At 36.4% G+C, this 26586-nt stretch overlaps 1 protein-coding gene across 3 annotated transcripts in view; it reads right to left on the bottom strand.

Annotated features, from left to right (window-relative positions):
- The window catches only part of Tent2 (terminal nucleotidyltransferase 2), a 45715-nt gene that overhangs the window by 10043 nt on the left and 9086 nt on the right, over positions 1-26586 (bottom strand). For 2 of the 3 annotated variants that reach the window (XM_032899026.1, XM_032899027.1), the window contains exons 5-11: positions 19653-19767; positions 19483-19574; positions 18578-18656; positions 16066-16135; positions 13193-13269; positions 12739-12867; positions 5188-5231 (exon numbers count right to left, since the gene is read on the bottom strand). In XM_032899026.1, the coding sequence (XP_032754917.1) occupies positions 5188-5231; positions 12739-12867; positions 13193-13269; positions 16066-16135; positions 18578-18656; positions 19483-19574; positions 19653-19767 (606 nt within the window). The remainder of the gene's footprint in view (positions 1-5187; positions 5232-12738; positions 12868-13192; positions 13270-16065; positions 16136-18577; positions 18657-19482; positions 19575-19652; positions 19768-26586) is intronic. The other variant, XM_032899029.1, reaches the window with a different exon arrangement.

Below are 26586 nucleotides of genomic sequence, written 5' to 3'. Positions count from 1 at the left end.
ACTAGGGCTAAATAAGGCGTTTATAAGAAAAAAATAGGAATAGGTACTTTCTGTTCTAAAGTATTTGTTTTCTTATCTGACCTTTCCTCTTTCAGCAAGTCTAGACTGAAATATACTAAACGAAGAGAGTGATTTTCAAGTAATATATATTCAAAGTTTTTCTTTTAATGCAGGCTCTACAGCTCAGGCTGGTCTCAAACTTACTATGTAACTGAGAATGACTTTGAATTTCTGATCCTCCTGTCTCTATGTCCCAAAGGAGAGATTATAAGCATGCACCACCACACCCACTTTTTAAATGTGGTGCTGGGGTTGGGGAGGGGGGATCCAAATCAGGGCCTTATGCATAATAGGAAGTCACCTTTGCAAACTTCATTCCTGATCCCCCAAAAGACATTCTAAGGTAATTATCACAGTACCATTAAGAATTAAAAACGGTTCTTTTTTCCCTTATTGCTATTCAATTTGAAATGCATTTTAAAAGGGATCTGGGAAAGGACTACAGCAGCACAAAACTAGAATAACATTCTTAATTCTGAAATACCTTAGATACCATTTCAACTGGTGACAGCTAAATAATTACACGTTAAAAACAAAAAAAAAAAAAAAAAAAAAGGTTTTACCTAAATATCTAAGTGGACAATGTACCACTGACTGCAATTCTCAGGGTGGGGAGAGATCAATAAAAACAAAGGAAGAAAAATTAAAATGTTCCCTTGTGTTACTATCCGTAATTCCATCCCTAATACTTAATAATAATTATGTAGCAGTTTCTAACATGATTGAAACATACATCTGATCTTGCAGGGAAGCTCCTTTTAGACGGAAAATAGAATGCCTCAAAATAAATAGCTTCAGGAACTATTTGAAACTGACTGGATTAATTAGGACCCTCTCTTCCCAAAGTAAAAAACCACAGAGAATCACTCAGACAAGGCAAGCTGCACAGACAGATGAAGCTGTCTTTGAGTCATTTCTGCTCCTGTGAGTAACCCCTCACTCATACCCCTAGATGTAACCCCATCAAAACCCATTTGGACCTCAGTGGTAGTTGTGGGCTCCCTCTCAGGGGTTAGTAGATGTACGTGTGAGATGTGCGTGTGCTGTAGCTCTGCAGGAAAGTCTGTCGTATAACAGTGAGTGATCACCTTTCTCCAGTCACAGGCACAGCCAGCAGAGGTTTAGTCTACATGTCTAACAGTAGAGAGAGGGCTGTATCACTCAACTCAAGCTAACTCTTAACTGACCAGCAAAGACAGAAGTGTGGGCTGACAGAAATGCAGCTCTATTTTACCACAGAGCCTCAAGGAGAGCAAATGCACTGTCTCTATCATGCTTCTATGGGTAGAGACAATGTGTTTGTCTCCTTTTGATCTATTACCGATAAAAATGATCTTTTATAGGTAAAAGATCATCAGCTATAAGTTTAAAACTAAAGAGATATGAGACCTACTCTACTAAAATACTTCTATTGTTCCTTTTGATATGACTTTATACATGAGTTATATCATGTTGACAGAGAAAACTGAAGAAAAAATAACCCTCCCCTCAAAAAGAAAAAAAAGAAAAGGAAAGAAAAAACAAATACCCTATCACACCTAAAAGAAGCTACAAATAGGAATTTATCTGCAGAAATCCTCAGTTTTGGGGTAAATATTCACATGTGGAAAGATTCTCTGGATTAAGAAAAATATACCCGATTCTAACTGATAAACAGGTAAAGAACTTAGGCTAATGTGTTAGAGAACATAAGGAGAACTACAAACTCAAAGGGAAAAGAAGCCTTAAAGTACAGACTAGAATCAATCAGTAGTAAAACAATTTAACCAAATCCAGTCTCTGAGAATAAACTTTCCTGATAAACATTTAATAAGGAAGGTTTTCCTTTTTACAGTTTTAAAAATTCTTATTTTGAATTTCAAAGACAAAATATATAATGATCTTCTAATATCTGAGAGTATTTTCCAAATGACTTTTTTGGATATAGTTTGCCATTTCTCTTTCATCAATCAATGCCAGCTTAAAGTAAATTTAAAGCTGAATCGTGAGAAATATCTGATAGTCCTTTTGTAATTGCCTATCAATACCCTGAGCCACAGAAACACACTGAGCCGCTACACCATGTGAACAAAGCCCTGGATCTTCGGACGCCCCTCCATGAGTTAAACAGGAACAGTTAGCAGCCTCTTCTACTCTAACAACGCTGGGCAGGCAATGCTGCTTTTCTAGCTCTCATCCTTTTTCTGTCACATTCAGTATCATAAGTGAACTCAATAAATGTATCAATTTTTAAAACTTTTAACTCAGGGACTGTGACAGTAACTTGAAGACATAAATTCAGTCCTCAAAACCCAAGTAAAAAAGGCTGCCCTTGATGGTACATTCTACAAGGTCAAGGCCAACCTGGACCTGTAAGAGTCAAAGGCAAAAATTAAACAGAAAAACATAAACAAAAAAGGGGAAAAACATTTAATTGTAACCTTTGAAAAATAGAAAGTATCTCATTATAAAGTAACAATTTAGAAATTAAGTCATGTGTAAGTTAAGAATTTGCCATGTTTTTTTGAAAGTTCATATAGGAATAGAAGTCATGTACAAATAAAGTAAAATATACAAGTACAGTTATATTAGTGAGTGCTGCAGCAACCTTCCCTAGGAAACACATAACTGGGGAAATACTAGCCTCTGGATCACCCGCTTACAACTAGATGACCTGACCAATTATGAAAGCCCCTTTCTTTTTTTTTTTTTTTTTTTTTTCCGGAGCTGAGGACCAAACCCCGGGCCTTGCGCTTGCCTACTGAGCTAAATCCCCAGCCCCTTGAAAGCCCCTTTCTATCGCTAACATAGGTATCGCATTGCAAGGCTGTCTATTTGAGAGTAACTAAACTTCATACAAAACTTGCTATTTCTAGTAGTTAGAAAAGTGGTTATTATTATGAGAAACAAGGTAATTTGCTTGTTCTCTCAGATAGACCACTGAAAAAATGTTCTGCTGACCAGTTAATAGATTTTATATAAAGTAAATCCTACATAAGATGGGGCAGTAAGTTCTTATGAACATGAACATCAATCTTACAGCAAATGGAATAATGTAATTTAAGTAGTTAAGATGGCAACCAAAGCCCATCTGAAAGCAAATTAAACCATCCTCAATCTAGGGTATTCTACAATTAGTTTTTGTTATCGGTGGCGTTTTTTTCTTTTGTTGTAATTTGGCCCAACTTGCTTTCTCTTGTCACAGTGTGCCTCTGTCTCCCACATACCAGGGCTACCTATGTGTCTCTTCCCTATCAAGTATACGTAGCATCCTGTAAAGCCGTGAGACTAAGTTAGTATTATTTACTCATTGCAGTTATAGAAATAGGATCGTTAGCAACAGAAGGATGGAAAATATAGAAGCACAAGTGAATGTAAACAGAAACCAGGACTCTGTCATGAGGAAAAGTCAATTAGAAAAACAAAACACACACACACACACACACACACACACACACACACACACACACACACACACACACACGGGTGCTTATTAGTTTAAAAAAAAAAAAAAAAAAAAAGTATGTCTACTGCGTCTTCCATTCTCCGCCCCTGAGCACAGCACATAAACGGATGTTTCTGTTAGTACAGAGGATTTCACATAGCACAGGATTTCAAGTGAGATTTCCATACATGTACTTTCAATGTTGTTTTTGTTTTTTGAAGCAGGATCTTATAGCTCAGGCTAATCTCAGACCCACAATCCTCCAGGCTCAGTCTCCAAGTACTGGATCACAGGTGTGTGCCACCATAACCAACTGAAAGTCTTTTAGAGTTAAGTACTGGATTCTTTTTATGATGAAATACATCACTCTTTTTACATCAAACACTGAACCTTAAGGAAAAATAAAGCTGAAGCAATAAAATGAACACATAAATATTATTTTAGATCATTCAGTATAAACTAAAGCATAAAGTATTTGTGGAAGGAAGAAAACATTTAAGAATAACAAGCCACTTCCCCGGCAGTGTCACTTGTTACGCTGGTTTACCTGTCTTGCTATTATGACATTTCATTTTGAAGGATGCTTGTGGCTAACTTTCAAGTCTGGTGCTGACTGCTGTTCTTAGCCATCACAAAACATTAAATTCATGTAATTGGAGCTTCCTGCTGTTCCCCAGAAATGGTGGGAATGCTCAGATTTGTATATTCCCTAAAGTATATTAAAATAAAAAGAAACTATTGCTACCATTTAAAAACGAATGACAAAAAGTTAAATAAGCTACTTTTCATTCTACACTTGATATTTTCATTTTTCATATTTAAGAGCATAAAGACTGATTCCTAACAGTATTAAAAGCCTACTAGAATTAATTCTTCAAGAGCAGAAGTTTGTTCTAAAAAACAAAACAGCCAGATGCTGGAGGTTACATAGTCTGTTTTTGTAGATGACCCACAGGATACTGGGGGACCCCTACACTACTTCTGAAACCTTTATTAGGCAGCATCCCACATGTATGCAGCATAACAACTAATTTTCAAATACAAGGATTATTACCTTACCTCAGCTATCAGAGTCAATTAAACGAAGCTGCATGTCAAGCATACTTACACACGTATAACAAGAACTTGTTTGAATACCAAGCACACCAGCTGCATAGGATACTCTCCTTTGCAATATGCCCATCACGCTTTTTAAAAAAAATCTTTTATGCATGAAATACATAACATAACATATGAAGCAGGCCAACATTATATGGTTTCAGAAGTTTTAGAAGGTTGTCCAAACATTCTAGAGAAGCAGCTGAATTATTTTTAAAACAACTCATGAGCTATGATGACAGAGTAAAGAAAAATTATCAAGAACTAAACACAAATACTATAAAATTATATAAAACAGTATGAAGAGTTGGAGTAAGACCCAATGAGCCCTGACCAACCAAGTATGTGATTCGTATTAATGATAATCATGCATATCATGCGAGAAAAATTCAAACAACAACATAACTGGCCAGATGACCAAACAGTAACACAACATTCTAGAAACATGAACAAGCTATTTAAATGTTCTCAAGGCCAATACTTCAGTCTACATAGAAAATGTTATTACGTATTTAGCTTTATAATTTTTATATTCACATTAATACGGCATATAATAACCCATACATAATTGACAATATTTATGATAATTTATAAGAAACACTTACTGGGTAAATTTTTTGGAGGGATGGAAGGATGGGTTCAGGTAGGGCTATAAAAAGAAAAAGTTTACAGCTTCTGTGATTCACATGACTCATATTACAATGCAAACTTTTGTCAGCTTTGCCTCAGGTATGAGACAAGGGTTGACACTAAAATTCAAGTTTTCGTGTATTTCATGGAATCTAGCTCCTACATTTTTAGTTCATGTAAATTGACCACTTAAGATTTTGTTAATGAACTATGTACCTTCCTATATATAAATGAATGTTTCCTCAAGGTTTTAGAGTAGGAGTCCACCAACAAAGGCACACATGTCATTCAATTAAATATCAAACACAAAATAGGCAACACAGAATTCTACAGATTTTGAATGGACATTAGCATGAGCATGACTATCAAAAAAGATCATTTTAAGAGTGAGTTCAGTGTCCCTGTATCACTAGAACAGTTATCATCACTGTCCCTTATTTAAGTTCTATTAACAAGCAAGACTAAAGTTATAAGAAAATGGAGCTATTTAAAAATCAAAACCAAAGTCACATTCAGCTACATAATAACATTGCTTAAAGAACATCTCAGTAAAGATTAGAAATCTAAATCATGAGATGTACAACCACCCTAGAAATAAAAATAAAATATATCACAAGAAACTCATTACCCTCATTTAGACTATTTTTCTTCCTTTCTTTTAGGCAAGGTTGGCCTCAAACTTACTACTTGGGTGAGAATGATCTTGAATTTTGGGCCTTTTAGCTTCTGCCTACCAAGTGCAAGAATCACAGATGTGCACTGCCACACCTGCTCTGGATGCTGGGAATAAAAGCTGTGGCATCACACACGCTAGGAAAGCTCTTACCAACAGAACTACATCCCCAGGAAGTTCACAACTCAATGAATTTTGAGCAAACCCAATCTTATTAAATATGAAGAAAAAAAATCTCATGTCATCATAAATCTGACATAAAAGACAAGATACCTGTTATTCATGATGCAACTCTAAAATATGGAGTATGATAAAATATAAGTGCTTTAATTCCAAGATGAAGACATGTATTAGAGTATATGATAAAGTATATGATATGATAAAGTTTGTACTTAAGAAAAAGGAGTACATTATGTATAATTGAAGCTTAGTAACAAAGAATACCTAATACTTTGCTACTTAGCAAAAAAATTTAAATGATCTCCACTTACAGACATGTAATTAAGCATTATGACCAGCTTATATGGCCGACAACTGTCACTTCTACAATGCAGACAGTACAGGGTAGGATTATACATTTACATTTCCCTTTCACATACTTCACTCCTGAGAAAATTACACTAACAATTTTGCAACATGAACATGCAGATTATGAATGAGACTACTATAAAGAGAAATATGTAATTGTCTACTTACCAAAGTCACCCTTATGATTAATGTTATATACACGCACAGTCACATTACTTCCCCAGAGGCATTCAGACATGCACCATTCTCTAAAACCTTCCATAAACTCAGACCCAGACACTTTAATTCTGAATGTCTTGATATTTTTATAAAACTTTTAATGGTTTCCTAATAAATTTCATTATAATACAGAAATAACCTTGTGACTCTCTTACTAGGAACCAGTTTGCTTAAAATTAAATAATTTACTTAAAAGTAAAATAAAACATTAAAATTTAATGTTTAATTCCATTAAATACTTCATACATTAAATTACAAAACAAAAAATGAAGACAAATTTTTTTAAAAAAACCACAGAATTGCTTATCACATTCTAGAACCACTATTTGAAATGACAAGGGAAAAAATACCAATAATTGGGCTTAGAGTCATTCAAAGAACCTTTAAAAATAAGGGATTTAGAAGATTTGAATGGTTTCCACAGCTTTTATGTTTGAGTAGCTGTTTGGGAAGGACTAGGAGGTATATCTTTGATAGAGATGCATCACGGGGTGGGGGTGGGGGGACCTCTGTCTGGCTCCTGCTGATGGATCAAGATAGGAGTTCTCAGCTGTTCCTGCTACCATGCCTTTGCTCCAGTATCATGAACTCTAACCCTCTAAAATCATAGGCCCAATTAATTGCTTACTTTTTTAAGTTGCCTTTTAACTTATGGTCATGGTCTTTTGTTATAGCAATAGAAAAATAATTAAGAGGGAAGTTGGTACCAAGAAGTGAGCTACTGATGGGGCAGACCTGATCATATGGGGGTTTTAGAGGAATATGGAAGACTTTGGAACTGAGAACCAGGAAAATGGTCTAATGTTCTAAGTATATCTTAATAGGCTATCCTTGTAGGATCTTGGAAGACTGAGAGTTACGCTGACTGTGAAAGCCCAGGCCAAGAGGGCTGGAGACTAGAGACCATTCTTGTGATGTTTTGGCAAAGAATGAGGCTGTTTTTCCTGTCCTAAGATTTCTCCTGAGGCTAAATAGAAAAGAAACAGACTAATTTCTTTGGCAGAGGAGATTTCAGTCTAATTCTGACCTGATGCTATCAGCAATCACTTATGTAGTAGGTCTATAATGGAAAAGAATATGAAGAGCAAATAGAAATATAAATACAGCTAAAGGAAAAAATGAACACCAGGAAACTTGATGCTGGAGCCAAGGCCATGCTGAATGAGATGAGAAGATTAAAGAGAAGTTTGCTACAGAACAGAATAAAAGGAAGGGTGCTCCCAGGGCAAGACCCCAACCAGCTAAGCTTACAACTTAGAAAAAGAAAGACCTAAGGAATTTTCTGTTCCTAAAAATTTAACAAGAAAGAAAAACTGCAAACATGATTCAAGGGACACTGGCTCCATCCCAGGCAGGCAGTCAAGCTCAGCAGTGCTCTCCACATGGTTCTAGCTCTAGAAACAGAAGGATGCATGCTTGAAGAAGGTTAGTGCAGGGAAGCTGACCTGCTGAGGTCAAGTGTGTCCCAAGAGTCCCTGCACAATGAGGCCATTCACGGAGCTATCAAAAGTGAAGCCTGGATTTCACTGGAGAGCCCAGGGTATTAGAGATACCAGAATCAAGAGACATCTGCCAAGGAGAACTACACATGAGGAATATAATGGGTGTGTGTGTGTGTGTGTGTGTGTGTGTGTGTGTGTGTGTGTGTGTGTGAAGGTATGTGACAGGCACCAAAGCTGGAAGGGAAGAGGAGGCCTTTGACATCAGACACACAGCTATAGGATTTGGAGTTTGTCCTGCTGGGTTTTAGTCTTGCTTTGGTTCAGTCCCCATTCCTATTCCTCCCTTTTGGAATGGTAATATATACTGTGTCACTATATGTTGGAAGTATGGGGAGTACAACTTAGAGATTGCCTTGAGTCTCACTGGGCCATAAGATTTTAATAGTATTGAGACTGGAAAAGGCTGGGTACTTTTTGAATTGAACTAAAAGCATTATACATTATAATCATGAATGAGAGTGGTGACCACAGATTCATATTTCTAAATGTTGTCCTCAGTTGGTGGAACTACATGGGAAGAATTAAGAGGTGTCACTTTGGGGGCGGGGGGGAGAGTTCTTAGTTTTTAAAAGACTTGATGCCACTACATGTCTCTGCCTCAAGCTTGTGGATTAAGATGTGAATTTTTAGCTGTTTCAATGACAAGCCTTTGCTCCACCATCATGGACTCTCAAACTCTGAAACTGTAAGCCCCAATAAACATTTTCCTTTACAAGTTATCTTAGTCATGCTGTTCTTGTCACAGGCAGTGGAAAAGTAATCATGACAGATATCATTCATCAATTTCTTTGCCTTACAACCTTAGAGATTTTTTAATTTTAGGCGTTAAAGAAGCAGTAGATACATTTATAACAGGCAGTTGTAAACACTACCATGATGATAGACTCAACGAGTTCTCTAGTTTAAAAAAATATCTTATTCAAAAACAACAGAAACTCAGAAAAAAACATCTGGCTATATAATTCATTTTTATTTTAAGAATTTTGGATTTTAATGTATCTTTTAAATTTATCTTTCAAAGGAAACAAAATATAACAAAAGTTCGTTTTCAATATAAAACTATTAGGTAATACCTTGACACAGTGAGATTACTACAAAGTTACACCATAAGCACTCCATAATGATTTATCAAAACTTTTTAACAGCCAAAGAGTATATTTTCAATACTAAGCAGTCATTAATTTCTGCCCCAGGAACATGCTAGCCAATCATAATATTCCTATTTCTACCCAACTGATAATTTTATCTCGGTAACTCTTATTTTTGGATTGTCTTTAGAATCTGTTCTCAGTAATTTTCCTGTGAAGCTTTGATCAGTGATTTCCTGAAATATATGAGTCTGTGACTGACTACTAACATGCATCATAAGAAATGCTATGGTCTTTTTAATCTTTCAACATACAGAACACCTGTTTTACTCATAGCAACATTATGTTTTAAACCTTCAGAAAGCTAAATAATAATCATTTACTTTTAGATGACTACTTATCTAATTATTTACTGGGGGAGGCGGGGGGAGGAAGACCACAGTGGTGGATTAGCTTAAGTTGGCCAATTACTGTTTTTACCTAGAAATAGCTGATAACATTGTCATTAAACATAAACTGCTTCAGTAAAAACCGAATCTCAAAACAATTTCATTATTCTGACAAAATTTTACTTCTTGATGAAATTTCAATTTGTTTACAAACCAGTTTAAAGCACTCTAAAGTACTAAAGTAGTCAAGAAAATTAAAATTTAAATGTAACCAATAGGTCAGAGGACTGGGCATGTATCATACAGATGCATGCATGTTATGACAATCAAATATAATTTTTCAACTACTACCAAAATTGAAATGAATCAACACTGGATGACACATGGTTATTATATTGCTCTTCATACTACATATAAGAAATCTTTCAATTTTTAGTAAAAGTTAACTGAGATATAAAAGATGATAGCAGTCCCTAAAAACTTATCTAAGAGATAATACAACTGGAAAATTGGGAAAATAATGATTAGTGATAGTGATATTGCCTTAGTTAGGGTTTGACTGCGGTGAACAGACACCATGACCACGGCAAGTCTTATAACTGACAATATTTAACTGGGGCTGGCTTACAGATTCAGAGGTTTAGCCCATTATCATCAATGGGGGCATGGCAGCATCCAGCAGGCCATGGTGCATGAGGAACTTAGAGTTCTATATCTTCAAACGAAGGAAGCCAGGAAGAGACTGGGCATCCTCAGGCAAATAGGAAAAGGGTCTCCAAGCCCACCCCCAAAGTGACACACTTCTTCCAACAAGGCCACACCTTCTAATAGTGCCACTCCCTTGGCTGAGTATATGCAAACCATCACATTCCACCCCCTGGCCTCCATAGGCTTATTCAAACATAAGTCTATGAGGCCATACCTAAACACAGCATAATGCAAAATACATTTAATCCAACTTCAAAAGACCACATAGTCTATAGCAGTCTTAACAGTGTTAAAAGTCCAAAGTTTAAAGACTCTTCTGATTCATCTGATCACTTAACTGTAAACCTCAAAGCAAGACAGGAAAACACCTGGGCATACTCCAAACCATCACAGGTGTGCAGAGTAGATTAGAACAATGTATCTCACATTCCAAATCATTTTTAAATGAGCAAGTTAGTCATCAAATCAACACATACCCAAGGTAGATCAGCAATAAATACACATTATGATTAACTTAAGACACTTTATGAAAAAAGAGGACAGCATACTTTCTGATGACATCTAAAAAAATGTTTGGTGATTCCTATATTCAAAAGAAGATGACTATCTTGCATAATCTAGAAAATATATAATGTACAGTAAAATATTAAGATAAAAGATCCAATTTCCTATTAAAAAATTGACAAAATTTTGACACATACATTCTCAATATTTGCATACATCTGAATATACACAAAAAGTTATTTTTTAAATAAAATGATTGGTATGTTGTATAATAGGTATCTTTAAAAAACAATCTTAAAAACATGACTGTGGTAACTACCCATTCCATTCTTGAAGGCTCGGACTCTTTGGCTAATTCGATAAACGTGACGAAAGTAGTTTGATATGTAAATCTGTTTATTACCGCCTTAGAACAAACCTCTGCAGAAAAAACAAAACAAAACTAGAATCAAAGTATATGAACTCTATTATCTCTTTCGGAATCTAAATGCAGAAGACACCAAACAACACAATAAAACTTTTTAAAATCACTACAGTGGGATAACTAGACCGCATGGCACTGACAGTGATCTTTAGTAACTCACAGAACGGTGGAAAGAGGTAACATCTGTTAGTGAAGGAAAAGTAAGGGTTCCACCCAGAGCTCATCAGAGCTCATCAGTCTGCACTGTATTTCTAGGGAACCTTCACAACTCTAAGTTCTTACAGCTACATTATGAAAAGGCAAAAATTACAAGTGCTTACATATTTTAATTTGCCACTAAAATAGAACAAAAGTATAGCATTATCTGAGTGACCTCAGAGCTAACTAGACTGAATTAAAATCTGGAGACCAATCTGGAATTTGAGAACAGATTTGGAGGTTCATCAGGGGACCAGGGCTTTCTGTATATCCTTAGGCCCAGAACCGTCCTCCTCTCTCAGGAAAATGATGTTCTGATTTTACAGTTGTAAAAGGGCTGTACATGAAGGAGCATGGGAGCACAGGGTAACCAGTCACATTATCCCGCTCAACCAGGCAACTACAGGGCAACAGATGTCTCAGCCAGTTAACCCTCATGTCCCAGAGGCCAATCTGACAGAAGAGCCCAGCAAACATACAACCCAGTTGAGGAAAAGCCAAAGATTGATTATAAGCTTGATATTCTTGCCCAACAAGAATATCATTTAATTTCTATCAATTTTAAGTCCCTCCTAGTGTATGAGAGGCCAGGGCCTGCCCCTGAAGACCTCTAACTGCCATGCTCCACCCACAGAACCCTCTAACAGCCATAACAGTGTGACCAAAAGGTAGCCAAGCTCTGTCCTACAGAGTAAAAGCCCAAGATCAAGCTTCAAAAATCCTACCAATCCCAGGCCACTCTGAAAAAGTCCAGCCCCAAGAAGCCCTATTTAAAACCTGTCTCTCACTCTTTGTTCCCAAGCAGAGGCAGCCACCCTCCTATGCTTCTCCCAATGAGTCTCTTGCATGAGGTTTGTTGTGCAGTGTGACTGTGTGGTTGCTATTCCTTGGCTCTCGACTGCCACACCTTTCTCCTCAGAGCTCTGATAATTACACTTCGGAATACCTTTCCCCTCAGAGCTGGAACATGTCTCAAATAAAATAGTCTTTCTGAACATTCATCTGTTGAAAGACAATGGGATCAACAACACAGTAGTGAGCCGTCTTTAAATATAAAAGTGCATATAAGAAAACTGTTAAAAGATAAAAAAGCATATTGAAACTTCTTCACAATGTTTTCCAAAGAATGAAATTTCTGAAATATTAGTTCAGTAACAAAACAGGATAAAAAGTTGTATAGGCCTTAGAGAACTTTTTTAAACAATGCAAATTATAAATAAGCAAAAAAGATACTGCAATGAGGTTTATCTGAATTTCAATTTTAAAAAGTGAAAAAACTCCCATAATACTTACTTTGTAAATAGTGCAAAACCATCAATACAAGACTATAGCTGCTTAAAGTGCCTCGACTGGCATCATTTATCTCGTGGTGACTTGCCCACTTCTTAATCACCAGGACTAATGGACGAACTCGATTTTCAACTGCAAGTAAAGTTAACACTTAAAAATGATCATATCACAGTTACTTTGAAAATGTGTATGATTTCCTAATTCTATGCCACTAAGCACTGTTTCTCTCTACGCTAAAGGTAATGCTCACCCTTAATTTGTTACTTCAAAGCTTACCTTAGTTTCCTTTAAACCATCATTTCCTTAAATACATATAGTAACATATTATCAAAAAAAGCAAAAAACGGTTTAACAAAACACAAGTAATGAGATATTGCTATTTACTGTAAACATAAAGGGCCATTGAAAATATAGGAAAAACAGAAGCTGGTTATTTACAAACAAACCAAAAACTTACGGTATGCATAAGTTCTGAGAAGGAATGTGTTTCTAATTCCAACGGTATTGTTTACATTTAAGTCGAATTCCACACAGCTATTTAAAAGAACAAAGGAAAACACACTTCAATATGAGTACTTGGAGGTGGACTAGTAATTAAACTGATTCCAATCCATCCACTGATGCCACATGGAATGAAAACTACCACAGAATGTGTTTTTAAAATGAGTCACTAAAGTAGGAATATATACCTAGTGTATCAGTTAAAGTAGTTTGGTATGTATTAAAAATGTAAACTAAGATTACTATTTAAAAGACCCATAATATATTAATGTTTCTAATTACTCCAAATGAGGTTTTAAAATCTTGTAACCTTTTCTAGATAAACAAAACCCCATGACTGAAACATTCCTGTGTAAACTATCCCACTAAGTTATAACTTCTCAAAGCATAGGTTTACCTACTTTCAAACAATAAAAAGACAAATATTCTTTTCAAAACTGGCTGGAAAATTCTATGTTAAATGCAGGTGCTGATGATCTAAGAAGAGACACATTACTCAAAACATCACCAATGGATGCTTCTTTGAAGCAAAATACCCAACTCATAACATAGAAAACAGGGCAATTATTGTTAAAATCTACAAGCAAGGAAAAATTACTTTATATAAATTAGTTCCACTTATACTCCTTTTTCTATGGCTCTAATTTCTTTTACTACTACACTGTGCTATGAAAAGACGGCCAAAGGGGTAGGTAAGACGACTCGGCAAGTGAAGGTGCTTGTTGCCAAGACTGATGTCATAAACTCAATCCCCAGGAACTCATGATGAAAGACGAGAACTAAGAACTGCATATGTACTACATTGGGCTATACATGCACATACATACACTAAATAAATGTACTCTCCTCTTAAAACACTATCGAGAATAAAATTCCAGGCCTATGATGATAATACATGCCTCTAACCTAACACTTGGGAAGCCAAGACAGAATTAAGACTTTAAAGTCAGTCTGAGCCATGTGTGAGGTCTTATCTCAAAATAAATTAGTCTATCAATTAATTAAAATAATTCTTTTCTTTTTTTTTTTTTTTTAACAAAATCTGAGGTTTACCTTATAATTTTCTTGCTTGGGGAAGCTAAAAAAAAAAAAAATCTAACAAGCATCCCTCATTTCTGTTCATAATAAATGGATAGTATACGTATTAGTGCTACAGAGATAAGCACAGCTTTGGAAACTTAGTGACAACAGCTACAGTCCTTATGTTTGTGTGAGAAATGCCAAAGGCAACTGCTTTATCCTCTGCATAACTCAATGTATCACAAAACCATGTAGGTAGGGACCTGAAGAATTACCTTTTTTCAAAGGGGTTGGAGAAGTATGTCAGCAGCAGATTACCTGCCTGCACGACTAATGCTCTATGTGAACATTCTCCATCATTAGCAGAAAAATAATTTTCTAAAAGTATGAACTGAATATCCATGATGTTTCCTCCACAGGACTAACAACAGGTTTCTCACACAAATTGATAAAAAAAGAATTAAGTATAAGATCATTGTAAACAGTGAAAAAGTACTAACTAGAATATGAAAAAGGGCATCTCTCTGCACCACAAGAACGCTTTAACAAGAAGGGACAATGTCACCTAGGCAACCTCAGGTGGGAACATAGGTATTAGGCTAGCAAAGTTTTTGCCACACCTTGCACAAACAGAAAGATGGAGTTTTTAGCAAGAAAACAACTCTTAAGTATATAATCAATAACTAAGAAAGTTCAATCCTGTACATACATATGTACGTGCATATAATTTCAGTGTTAACACTGCAAATACCAAGAAAACGTGTCTTATCATAATCCTATGTTTACAAGACAATTTATCCAACTGTTCAACAAATGAAGTAACCCACACTTAACTTTCCTTACTTCTGCCTGCCTGTTCATTTGTCTTGAGACAGACACTCACTAGCAGCCCACACTGGATCTGCACTCATCATCTTGCTGCCTCCAACTCCACTGCTGCAACCACAACACTTGATTGTACCATTTACATTCTTATATTCAAATAGTATGTAAAATCTTCTAATACAATATCCTTAAGAATAGAACACAGGCTAGGAGAATATAAAGAAAAAGTTAAATTTCTGAAACTGTTTTACAGTTTTTGTGTCTATCATTCCCTATACTCTCTATGTCTTTAAGTGAAATATAATTTGTTTAATGAAACTTAAAGTTACAACAAACACTTTGACATAAATACATACCAAACTTTATCAAAGAAGGTATGTATTGGGGAACACATTATGAGAAGTTTTAAATTTTAAACTGGGTCCTCCTTGATTGGTCTGGACCTCACTGTACAGACTAGAGGTTCTCAACCTGAGTTGCAACCTCTTTAAAGGCCAAATTACCCTTTCATGGCAGTAACCAAGACCATCAGAAGATATGATTCATAACAGTGGCAAAACTAGTTACAAAGCAGCAGTTTTATAGTGCATCACCACAACCTGAGGAACTGTACTGAAGGGCTGCAGCATTAGGAAGGTTAACAAACACTAGGGCAGACCAAGCCTGGACTCAAACCCACAGAAATCCATTTGCAAGTGTGCACCATTATGCCGAGCTATAAGAGAATCATTTTAAAACCCAAATTGGATCGTCCCAAATATTCAAAATTCAAGCAGAGTAGCTAAGATCAGGTAAGCATGAAGACTGCTCAGAGGAGGAAGAAGAAGAAGAGGAGATTATTTAAAAAAATATTTCTAAAACCTTCAAGATAAGCTGCTGTGCTGTAATACTGATTTCGTGGCTCTCCATCCACATTAGGTAACTAGCCAACATTAATCTAAAGCACATGAAAAAAGGGGGGTGGGCTGGTTAGTAATTATTTACCTGACTTTATCCCTGAACTTCACAATTGGCACTTTTGCACGAATCAGCTGAGGTCTCTCAATATAGCCAGCTGAAGAAGAAAGAGGATGTGAGTATCTGCCAATGTTTCTATTCATAATGTCCCAATGTAGTTTTAAAAGTAGTATTTTAATAAACTAAACCAATATAAGAACAAGCATACTGTCCTTTAAAGTGAGGAATGAGGACGTGGAGAGAGTTCTAGGAAGCCAGGGCTACATAGTGAGTCCCTATAAGGTATGGAGGGAGGGTGGGTGAGTGAAGAGTGAATTCCAGGAAACAAGGAATGAATGCACAGTGAGATCCTGTCAAGTGGGGTGGGGGTGGGGCTGGAGGTAGGGATGGGGCAAGGACTGGAAATCAAGAGAAGGAAAAGGAGGAAAGAAAGAAGGAAAGACAGACATCAAGTCCTTGTAAAAGTTGCCTATACTGTTTTAAAGGGCTTTATGGTTTTTTTGTTTTAAAAAATACAATCTAGTACATAATAGTATCTATAAAGCCATTCATTGGAACATGACTGCAAAAATAGCTAAAAGTAAGAAAATTGATAAATTCTGGTATGACAAATAATAAATGGTAACCACAAAAGTCAGCTGTATTGCTCAAATGCTTATAAATTGGTGAGCCGAGGATAGAGTCAATCATGTATGATCTCAAAGAGGATAAAATAGATAAACACATTTTTAATTTCATCAAAGAAATAAAGAGTTGTAGAAGATAACACATGTAAATTGCAAAAAAGTCTGAAGTGCGGAGGTTAAGAGCACATCCTGCTCTTCCAGAGGCCCTGGGTTCAGACACTAGCACCCACACCTGAGAGCTAATAACAGCCTGCAACTCCAACTCCAGAAAATCCAGTGCCCTCTTCTGGTCTCCATGGCACCTGCACTTTTTTGCACATACCCAAACACAGACAGAAAACTAATTAAAAAGAGAAATACTTTTTTGAAAAAGATTACAAACCTTTATCATGGGAGCAATGTTCTAAGTTTTTAACTATAGAAAAGGACAAAACCAGATTTAAGAAAGAAAAAAAAAGAACTAAAAACTCTGTGGGTATGTTTTTGGTAGGGAGGGTAGTTTTCCTCCATGTGTATATGTAAGTACACATGCATGTGAGTCCATGTGTGTGGAGTCCAGAGGTCAAAACCTAGTGTTTTCTTCTATATTTCTCCAACTTTTTTAAGATTAAAAATAAATGTCAGTGAATCTTATGCCCAATAATTGGACAGAATGGGTGGTCATAGCCAAGATCTTCCTGTCTCTGTGCCTCTCCTGACCCATGTTCATCGTCTAGAGATCTGAACTCAGGCCCCCATGTTTACACAGCGGGTGCTTCGTCTATTACACTTTACCCCAGCCTGTTTGTTAGGTTCTACCACAGTAGGAATGATTAAAAATCCACTGACAATATGAATTATTCCTTTATAGGTGAAATAACGTATCAACTCCAATAAATAACTGATTTTTTTTTCCTACAGCAGATCTAAACAATTCGAGGATAGTGACTTGTTACTTGGCTTTATATTTCCCAATCAATTCAAAGCCTTATATATAAATATCTGTTAAAAAATGGACAAAAAAAAAATCTCTCCAGCATCAGTTCTAAGTATATTATGGATTAGCATAGGTTAAAATTTAGTGAATAAAATCTTTCAATTAAATGTTCTAAGTCAACAATTTTGCTTTCTCTGGGGTAATACACTTGAGCCTCATGTTTAGAGCTCACATCTGTAATATGAGTAAAGTTGTATACTACTGCAGAATAGAAAGTTCTCCCTTACAAAGACAGTCCCTCAAGGTACGCAGGTGGCCTCTAAGCACCAGTTCTCAGCCCCAGAATACTCTAAAGCCCATGATGGCTAGACCCAGCTCCTTGAGACCCAGTTGCTCCCAAGCAGAGGCAGCCACCCTCGTGTGCTTCTCCCAGTAAATCTCTTGGATGAGAGCTGCTATGCAACTTGTCTTTGTGGTATTCCTTGGCTCCCAACTGCAGGATACCTTTCCCCTCAGAGCTCTAACACTTCCTCCTGTAAGGCTATTTCCAGGTCTTGTTGGTTTTGGCTGCTCATTCATGCCTATTTCCCAAGAATCTAAGACCTTCTGAGAAAAAGAAGGGAAGCTTATATATCTTCAAATCTCAAGATATCTTCAAAAGAATATTTTTCAAGTAAATTCAATAATGATTTGCTGAATCATGCTTTTTAACTTAAAGCTAAAAGTCAGAAGTTAAAAGAAGACAAAAGATAGGTGATACACACCTATCACTCCAGAACTCAAGAGGCTGAGGCAGGAGGAACACAAGTTCAAGGATACCCTAGGCTCTATCAAGACCCTCTCTTAAAAAGAAGAAAAAAGAAGTCTAAAAGAATTTAGTTGGAAGAAAACAATCCACAGTATATCTATTCTCATCGGAAAATAAACAATTCTTACCAGAAAAATTAAGTGACCAACATTTAAGTAATAGTTACGTCAGAAGGCGTATGAGACTTACAAAGTCTAGTACAGAAGTGCTTATGGACTAAGGTGAGGATATGTCGTGCTTCAGTCTTCTGATTTACCTGGAAAAAACACTGAAAAGTTAAAGTGTTTTTTCATTATTTTTCTTAGCTTGGTGTAGATTTTTTTCTTAAAGTCACACTTTAAAGTAACAGCAAACATAAACAGCAGACATACTCTTCTCTCACGTTTCTTCCCAGCATATGACTACAAAAGTCAGCCTCAGTGCTCTCTCTCATATCCATATCCATAGCTCAGCAACTACAAGAGGCTGTACTGGGTAAGTTTACGGAATACCTACTGTGATAGTACTAAGATATATTCAAAAGATCAATTAACAGGAAATTCAAATAAATACAATTATAAATAACACAATTGTTAAATAAATATAAAAGCAAAAATAGTCCGTACCTTACAAAAATTGTTAAATTTAATAAATCACAATAGTCTTAAAATAAGTCTTCATTGAAGCCTTATTCCCCCCCCCCCAAAAAAAAAAAAAAAAACCCAAAGTCCACAGCATTTTCAGGGGTTGGGGGACAGATAAAGATTTTTAAAAGGAATCACTGAGAATCCAAAGGAAAGGAAATCTATCGAGAAGATAACCACTACTACATGCTTTGCTTCACAGCATCCTGGTAAACACTCCAGTGACATTCCCATGAAGAGGCGTCACCTGACAAACCACACAGAGAAGCTGGCTCACAGCAACAGCTCAAACCAATTACTGCTGGAGCTGCTCTTGCACACACCATGCTAGTGGTGCCTTACATGTGTGGGCAGGGGAGAGGTCTTTCTGGAACTAAACAGAAAATTCAGACGATGAATTAAACATAAATCAAGGTCTACTCCTTGGCTGGTATATCATAAGAAATGACTTGGAATCACGCCATCACTTACTGGTTCTTCTTTAACAACTAAGCATAAATCGCCATCGCTGCTTCGGGCACCAAATCCATTTAAAGACGATCCAACCAAAAAGAGTCTGCTTTCTAAGGAAGCAGAAGAAGACAGTAAGACATCTGCAGGTGCAAACAGACGGCAAAGGCACGCAGAGAAGGCACACGTACGTGGGAAGAGCAGCTGGATCTCTCTCTGCAGCTGTGCTCTACAGAGTTCTTTCTTCTTCAAGTCACTTGCTTGCTGTTGACAAGTTTCAAACAACTCTAGTATCTGCTGACTCAGCTTGAATACACCATGAAAGAAAACAAAACCAAAACACTTGTTCAAAAACTTATAACTACTGTACTAAGCAGTATAAATGAATACTGCCAGTATTTTAAAAATAAATACATATTACCTTCTTAACACTGACTCAAAGCTACTGTTAACCAAGTACAAAGAACTGCCTGTAAAACTATACATGAATTTCCTAGAATAAAATATTGTATAAGTGACGGAAGGGTAGTCGGACAATTCATAGTGAGTATAATTATGGCTCATCAAACTAAAACCCTCTTATCACTGTCTGCTTTTATGTGGACCATGAAAAAAAGGATGAAATTGTATGCTTATAAGAGTCAGGAAACCAAATGAATATGAAAAAGTAAGAATATGCAACAGGAACCACATACAGATGACATATTCTAAAATATTCACTACAGGTCCCTTTCAAGAAATTTGCTTAACCTCTGATAGTCGTCACACCAATGAATACTACATGTAAGATTTTAGGAAGTCCCGTCTTTCATAGTCACACAAACCACCCTCTATTTTTCACAGCTTTCTTGGAACCCTGATGTCTTGAGATGAGGCTGGCCTCTGCTGTCTCCTTTGTCTAGGTACCTACATAGTCAGCATTTTCCTTCACCCCCAGTTCTTTGTCACCACAGGATGATAAGTGATACCCTTATATGTAGTGAGCTACATTTACCACAATATACTCTGCTTCTGAATTTTTTTTTTTACTATAATATTTTTCACTGGTATACTCTCATGGTATTCTAGTCCTGATATTTTAAATTCTAATATACTGCTTCAGCTTTAATTTCCTGCTCAACTCACTTTCTTATCACCTCACATCTAACATATCTGCTCTAGACTTAGTCAGGAGTCCTTTGAGATCACCTTTTCTTCCAACCCATCAGCACCTAAGTGGTCCTGATGTCCTTCCCTATACAGCCTCTATCCCAGATGCATCTCCTGAACTCCTCTGTTACATCACGCACTAGCAAGATTATCCCTCATACGCTAATGCCTGTGCTGCAAATCTTTACCTGAAAAAAAATATAATACTACTTCCTCTCTTAAATTAAATGTAACATATACAGAAAGACAAAACTGAAAAGCTTTTTAGAAAGCAGAGTCTTGGGGTTGGGGATTTAGCTCAGTGGTAGAGCACTTGCCTAGCAAGTGCAAGGCCCTGGGTTTGGTCCTCAGCTCCGGGGGGAAAAAAAAGCGGAGTCTTTCAAATGTATGGTGTAAGAGTTAGCGTAGCTTAGTATCCTTAGCCTATATTCTGATGTCTCTGGTTAATACTGTTCCCATTTTTCACTACTCCACTCCAAAATGTTTACTGACTTCTTCAAGGCCCCTAAACTTACTTTCTCTTGCAGATAAGCTCACATTAAAATTTTCTAAGAAAAGCCAAGCGTAGTGGTGCACATCTGCAAATCCCAGCAATCAGAAGATGAAGGTAGGAGGATCAGGAGTTCAAGGCCATCCTTTGCTTCATAGGGAATTCCAGAACAGCCTAGGCTACATGAGACCCTGTCTCAAAGAAAAAAGGGAAAAACCTAAGAAAATTAAAAATACCAGATTCAATTCTTCATCTTGCTGAGACTAACAAATTAATATTCCTGAAGGAAATCTCACCTATTTCCTTCTTTCTATGTTCGAATCTATTTTCTCTACCAATGCTTTTATATCCAGGTCTGATGTTCACCTCAGGAGCACAAATAACGTCATCAATTCTTAATCTCTTCTGCATTTTCAGACTTTCCTGCTTGAGCCTCCCCACAGTCTATAAATAACCAGCCAAATGCCTCACTCATCATTCACCCACAGAAGTGTTATTTTGTATCATATCCAGAGTATTTAAGAAGATGCATGAGCTGCTGACACCTTGACCATGAAACTGCCATGATTCTTTACAAAAACCTACCCACAAAAAGAGAGAGAACAACCAGAGAATAAAACAGATCAAACTAAAACAAAACCAAACACTGGCAACAAATACGACATAAATGACTGAGTATCCTTCATGAACCTTTAATCTAACCAGTAAAGGTCAAACTCAACACCAGAATGGCACAGTATCAAAACAGTGAGAAGAAAGGAAAACAGCGTGTGGACGGCCCTTAAATCAGACACTCAGAGATCAAATGGTCTCTAGCTACTGCCTTTTGCTTCTTTCCCTCCAAACTGAAGGTTCGCTGTTGATGCAGTACACAATTCTAGGAGGAACCTTCACAAGCTATAATTTAAAAGCAAATGCAAGAAGTTCTTAGAAAGCTCAAGGACTCAACTGTCAGACACTGAAATCTAAACAGAGCAAAGCCATGAGAGAGAGAGGAAAGGTCTAGAATGATTCTGACTACTGAGGGTATTTGATGTTTGGAAACTCTTTTGGTTACCATAACAGAGATAAGAGTTGTGTGACTGGCATCAAAAGACAAGGGATACAACTAATTATCCTACAAGTTGCAAGGTTGACTGTTCCCTGGGAATATTTGGTCTAAAGCATCAATAATGGAGAATAAAAAGTTCCTGTTCTACACAAAAGTAGGAAAGAAGTAAAACAGAGAAAGAGCCCTAGAGCCGTGAAGCTAGCCTGTCCAACTTTCTCCATCTAAAAGAAGCACAGAAAAAGTAGTCTTCAAATCAAACACAAGTAAAACACAGAGAAAGGGGGGGAGGGGAGGGGAGGGGAAGGGAGGGGAGGAGGAACTAAAATCTCAGGAATAGGAATAAAATTAAAAAAAAAGTTTGGGAGTAATACCTGAAAAAGATGTGAAATAATTTCCATAAAGTTTTCTAAGAAAAGAACGAACAGAGAAACACTGCTAAGATAAAACACATTTCCATGGAGACGTGAGGACATTTTAACATATTTTTAAATGCCTTTTCTCATTTTAATTCTCTGGGAAGACAACAATTTAAATTATACATATGAACACTAAAAATTTATTTTAGAAAAAAATTTATGACAGCAGCAAAGTGCATGAAATTATTGACAAATCTACTTTTCAAAAGCTATGCAGGACATATAGACTGGCATTCACAAATACCGGCATGACAGACATGTAAATATGTGAGAAGTAAGCCTGTATGCTTAACATCTGTGCTCCCGGACGGCACTTGGGGGGTGGAGGTGGAAACGATGAGTCTGAGGTCAGTGTGGGGTACAGAGCGATGCCCTATCGCAAGACAAAATAAAGACATGCCATACTAATAGCTCACAGGACTATCGGTAAGCATATTAATTTTCCTGAAATGAATATGTACAGTCAGTATAATAATTTTTTAAGAAGCAGGCTTCTTTCTAAAAATTAGAAAATGTGTGCTTTATTTGGAAAAGTGAAAGATCAAGAATAGTCAAAGGAGGAAAAAGAAGCTAAAGAGATACAGCTGCACCGCCAAGAAAAAGACAGAAATATACATATATTCATGACTAATACATGACAGCCGGAAGCTGACCCAAAACTAAAACGTGAGAGAAGTATGGACTAAACTAAGATTGGGCCTATGATCAGTCATATGTTGGCATATTATACTAATTTAATCCTGGAATAGCTAAAGATGAAAGATTTACTAACAATATTGATGACATTTTATGTACATAGTTTACCCTTCACTACAACAAAAAGATACAGGCACCCAGGTTTGTGTAAAAAAAAAAAAAAAAAGGTTAGTGTAACAATTTTAACGTCATATAAATACTAGATTTTATTCATCCAGAAAGGTTGATAAACTAGGACCCTCAGGCCAAATACAGCTTCCAGTCTGTAATATATGAACAAGCTAAATAATTTTCACATTTTATTAAGTAGAGGGGAAAAAAGTCAAACAGCCCAAAAAGCTTGAATGCCTAGAATATTTGTTATCTGGTCTTTATGGGAAAAAAAAGCTTGCTAATTGAAGTAGAAGCAAGTAATCCCAGACATCCCAGTAGGTACAGTATCTGTTGCATAAGACAGTGGGGAGACTGCAACAATGCTGAAATGAAACTTACTGTGGTTATACGGGAGCCAAAATGGTGCATATCTGTAATCCCAGCACTCAGGAAGCTAAGGCTGGGGCTGTGAATTTGTGGCCACCCCGAGCCACACAGCACAGCCCTATCTATCCATAATCTTTACACACTATCTCACATATCATTTCCCTGCCATCCTTTACAACTTACTGCTGCAGGATGTCTTCTTATCCAGATACATTAACACCTAAGATGACAGTCCACCTTCAAGGCCATCTCATTCTAAACAAACCAACTCTATTCTGCAAAAAAATTATCCTCCCCAAAATACAATCTCAATGTGTTACTTCATCTTTTCAAAAACTTTCAATGTCATTTGACTATGCAGTCAATCACTGTCTAAGTAACTCACATTAAATACTGTATTACTATACACTTTATAGGGATAACATGTAATTGTTGATCACATTATTAGCAGCAATAGTCACTCAGTAAAATTATTAGTAATTACTGTCAACATACCGTGTGATATTACAGCCAGGTCCCACAATAGGATCTCCCTATTCTTGACTTTAAGCACATTAAACTCCTGCTCTCTGCATTTCTAAAGACACAGGTCAAATCTTGGTTTTAACACTTAATAAATAGATATGACTTTGAGCAAACTATTTAACTTTCTGAACTTAATAAAATGTAGGACCAGATGTTGAAAGAATAAATGTAACATGAGTAAATATCGAAAGAGCAGTGACATTGGTGAACAGCAGTTTTCTTGAAAAGTGAACACTTAAGCCAGGTATGGCAGCACATAATCTGAGCTTTCAGAAAGTGGAACCAAGAGGCTCATGAGTTCAAAGCCAGCTGAGCTACACAGTGAGATCCTAGCTCCAAAAACAGTCACTTGTAAGAATAAACAGAACTGCTTTCCTTTTTCTCACAGTAAGGCAGAAATAAAGTTATCACTCAAAGAAATAAGCTCAACTACAAAATCTCTTTACTTTTCTGGGGAAATACCTTAATTCCAAAGATGGTAAGTACACTGGTGAGAAATTTTTATATATGACTAACCAGATCTTACCACATGACTTATTACCAACTAATATGAAGTATACTTTATTAAATCTACAAAGAAGCAACATATGCCTAGGCTATATGTAAAAGTAAGTTCTCTGGTTAGCTCTACTAACTACTACAAATATAAATATATACAAAATGTATTCCAATATCTATATATAATAAACCCACTTTAAATGTCCTACTAGCATGCACACATTTAAAACCTGTATATAGTAACTATTTATATTTAGAGAATTTACTGCATTTGCCTTACAACATAGTTAAACTTAGAAAGCAAAGCAAAGAAGGAATAAAGGATGAATGAGGAAAGAAAGAAAAAAAAACAAAAACAAAAACAAAAGTAGCACAACATCCCATGTTGGTGTTTTCATTTTATTTTCTCATCTTTCTCACTGATTTTGTCTACTTGTTCCTACTTCACCTCAAGGAAACTGTTGGCATAGAAGGGATAAAATCTTTTTAATAAATAATCCTGGGACAAATGAATCAACCATGGGAAAATACAGCTGGAGCCTACTTCCTACTATATATATAAACTAATTATAAACAGATCAAAGTCCTAAATATAAGGAATAAGAGTAAAAATTCTTAGAGCACATTCTAACACTCAGGAGAATTATGTGAGCTCAAGGACAGCCTGATCTATATATCAAGTTTCAGGCTGGCGAGAACTATATAATGAGATGCTGTGGATAGGTGGGTGGGTGGGTGATAGATCGATCTTGTAACACACAGGCATCAATATTCAAGATACTGTACTGAAAGACGGTTCCTGAGATTCAACACTAACAGCACAAGCAACCAAAGTTTTTACTAATAAACTGAACTAACAAAAAATGAAAATTTTTGTGCTTTAGAAAGTACTACAATAAATCTAAAAATACAATCACAGAAAGACAAAACATTTGCAAATCATCTATCTGAAAAGAGCTACTACTTAGCATATATAAAAATAACTCTTACAATCCAGTAATGAAAAGACAACCTACTAAAATCTGGACAAAGAATCCAAATGGACACCTCTCCAAGGAACACACAAATGTCCACAAGTAAATTATAAGATGCTCAGTATCACCAGACATAAAGGAATGGGAACTGAAGCCACTGTTATACCAGGGCTCCAATAAGGAGGCAAGATAAGGATAAACGGTGACAGTCACTCAGTGTTTGCCCAGCATGTTGAAAGCCCTGAATTCCATCTCTAATAACATAGGCAACTGAGAGACAGATGAGGGGTGTGGGGAATAAGGGGTGAGGGAGTAGGGGGATAGACACAAAATGTCACAGGGGCATAAACAAAATTGAGCATCTGTATACATGTAAAATCCACTTTATGGAACACTTAGGTGATTCCTAAAAGGTTGAACATATTTTACCATATTACCCAACAATTTCACTTTTGTGTAAACATCAAGAGTGAAAACACATATCCACGCAAAATTCTGTATACAAGACATTTACAGCACCATTATTAACAGCCAGAGGAAGAAACTTAAAAGCCCATCACCTGAGGAATATGTTAGCAAAATATAGTATATATCTATACAATAAAATATTATTCAACTGAAAAAAATGCAGTTCCAACAGTCAGTGAAGCTGAGGCAGGAGGTTAGTGTGTTCAAGACCGGCCTAAACCATATGGCCAGTAGTCTCAAAAAACACAAAAACAAAAGTAAATACACATGGATAAACCTAAAACCATTATGTGACATGAAAGAAACCAGGCACAAATGGCCATAGATCACCTGACTCCACTCAGAGGAAGCGGGAAGGAAAGTGGGCACTGTTGAAGC

This window comes from Rattus rattus, chromosome 3 (genome assembly GCF_011064425.1).
Source record: "Rattus rattus isolate New Zealand chromosome 3, Rrattus_CSIRO_v1, whole genome shotgun sequence".
In the NCBI taxonomy this organism is placed as follows: Eukaryota; Metazoa; Chordata; class Mammalia; order Rodentia; family Muridae; genus Rattus; species Rattus rattus.
Note: the sequence above shows the minus strand (reverse complement) of the source record. Positions and strands in the feature narration are given on the sequence as shown.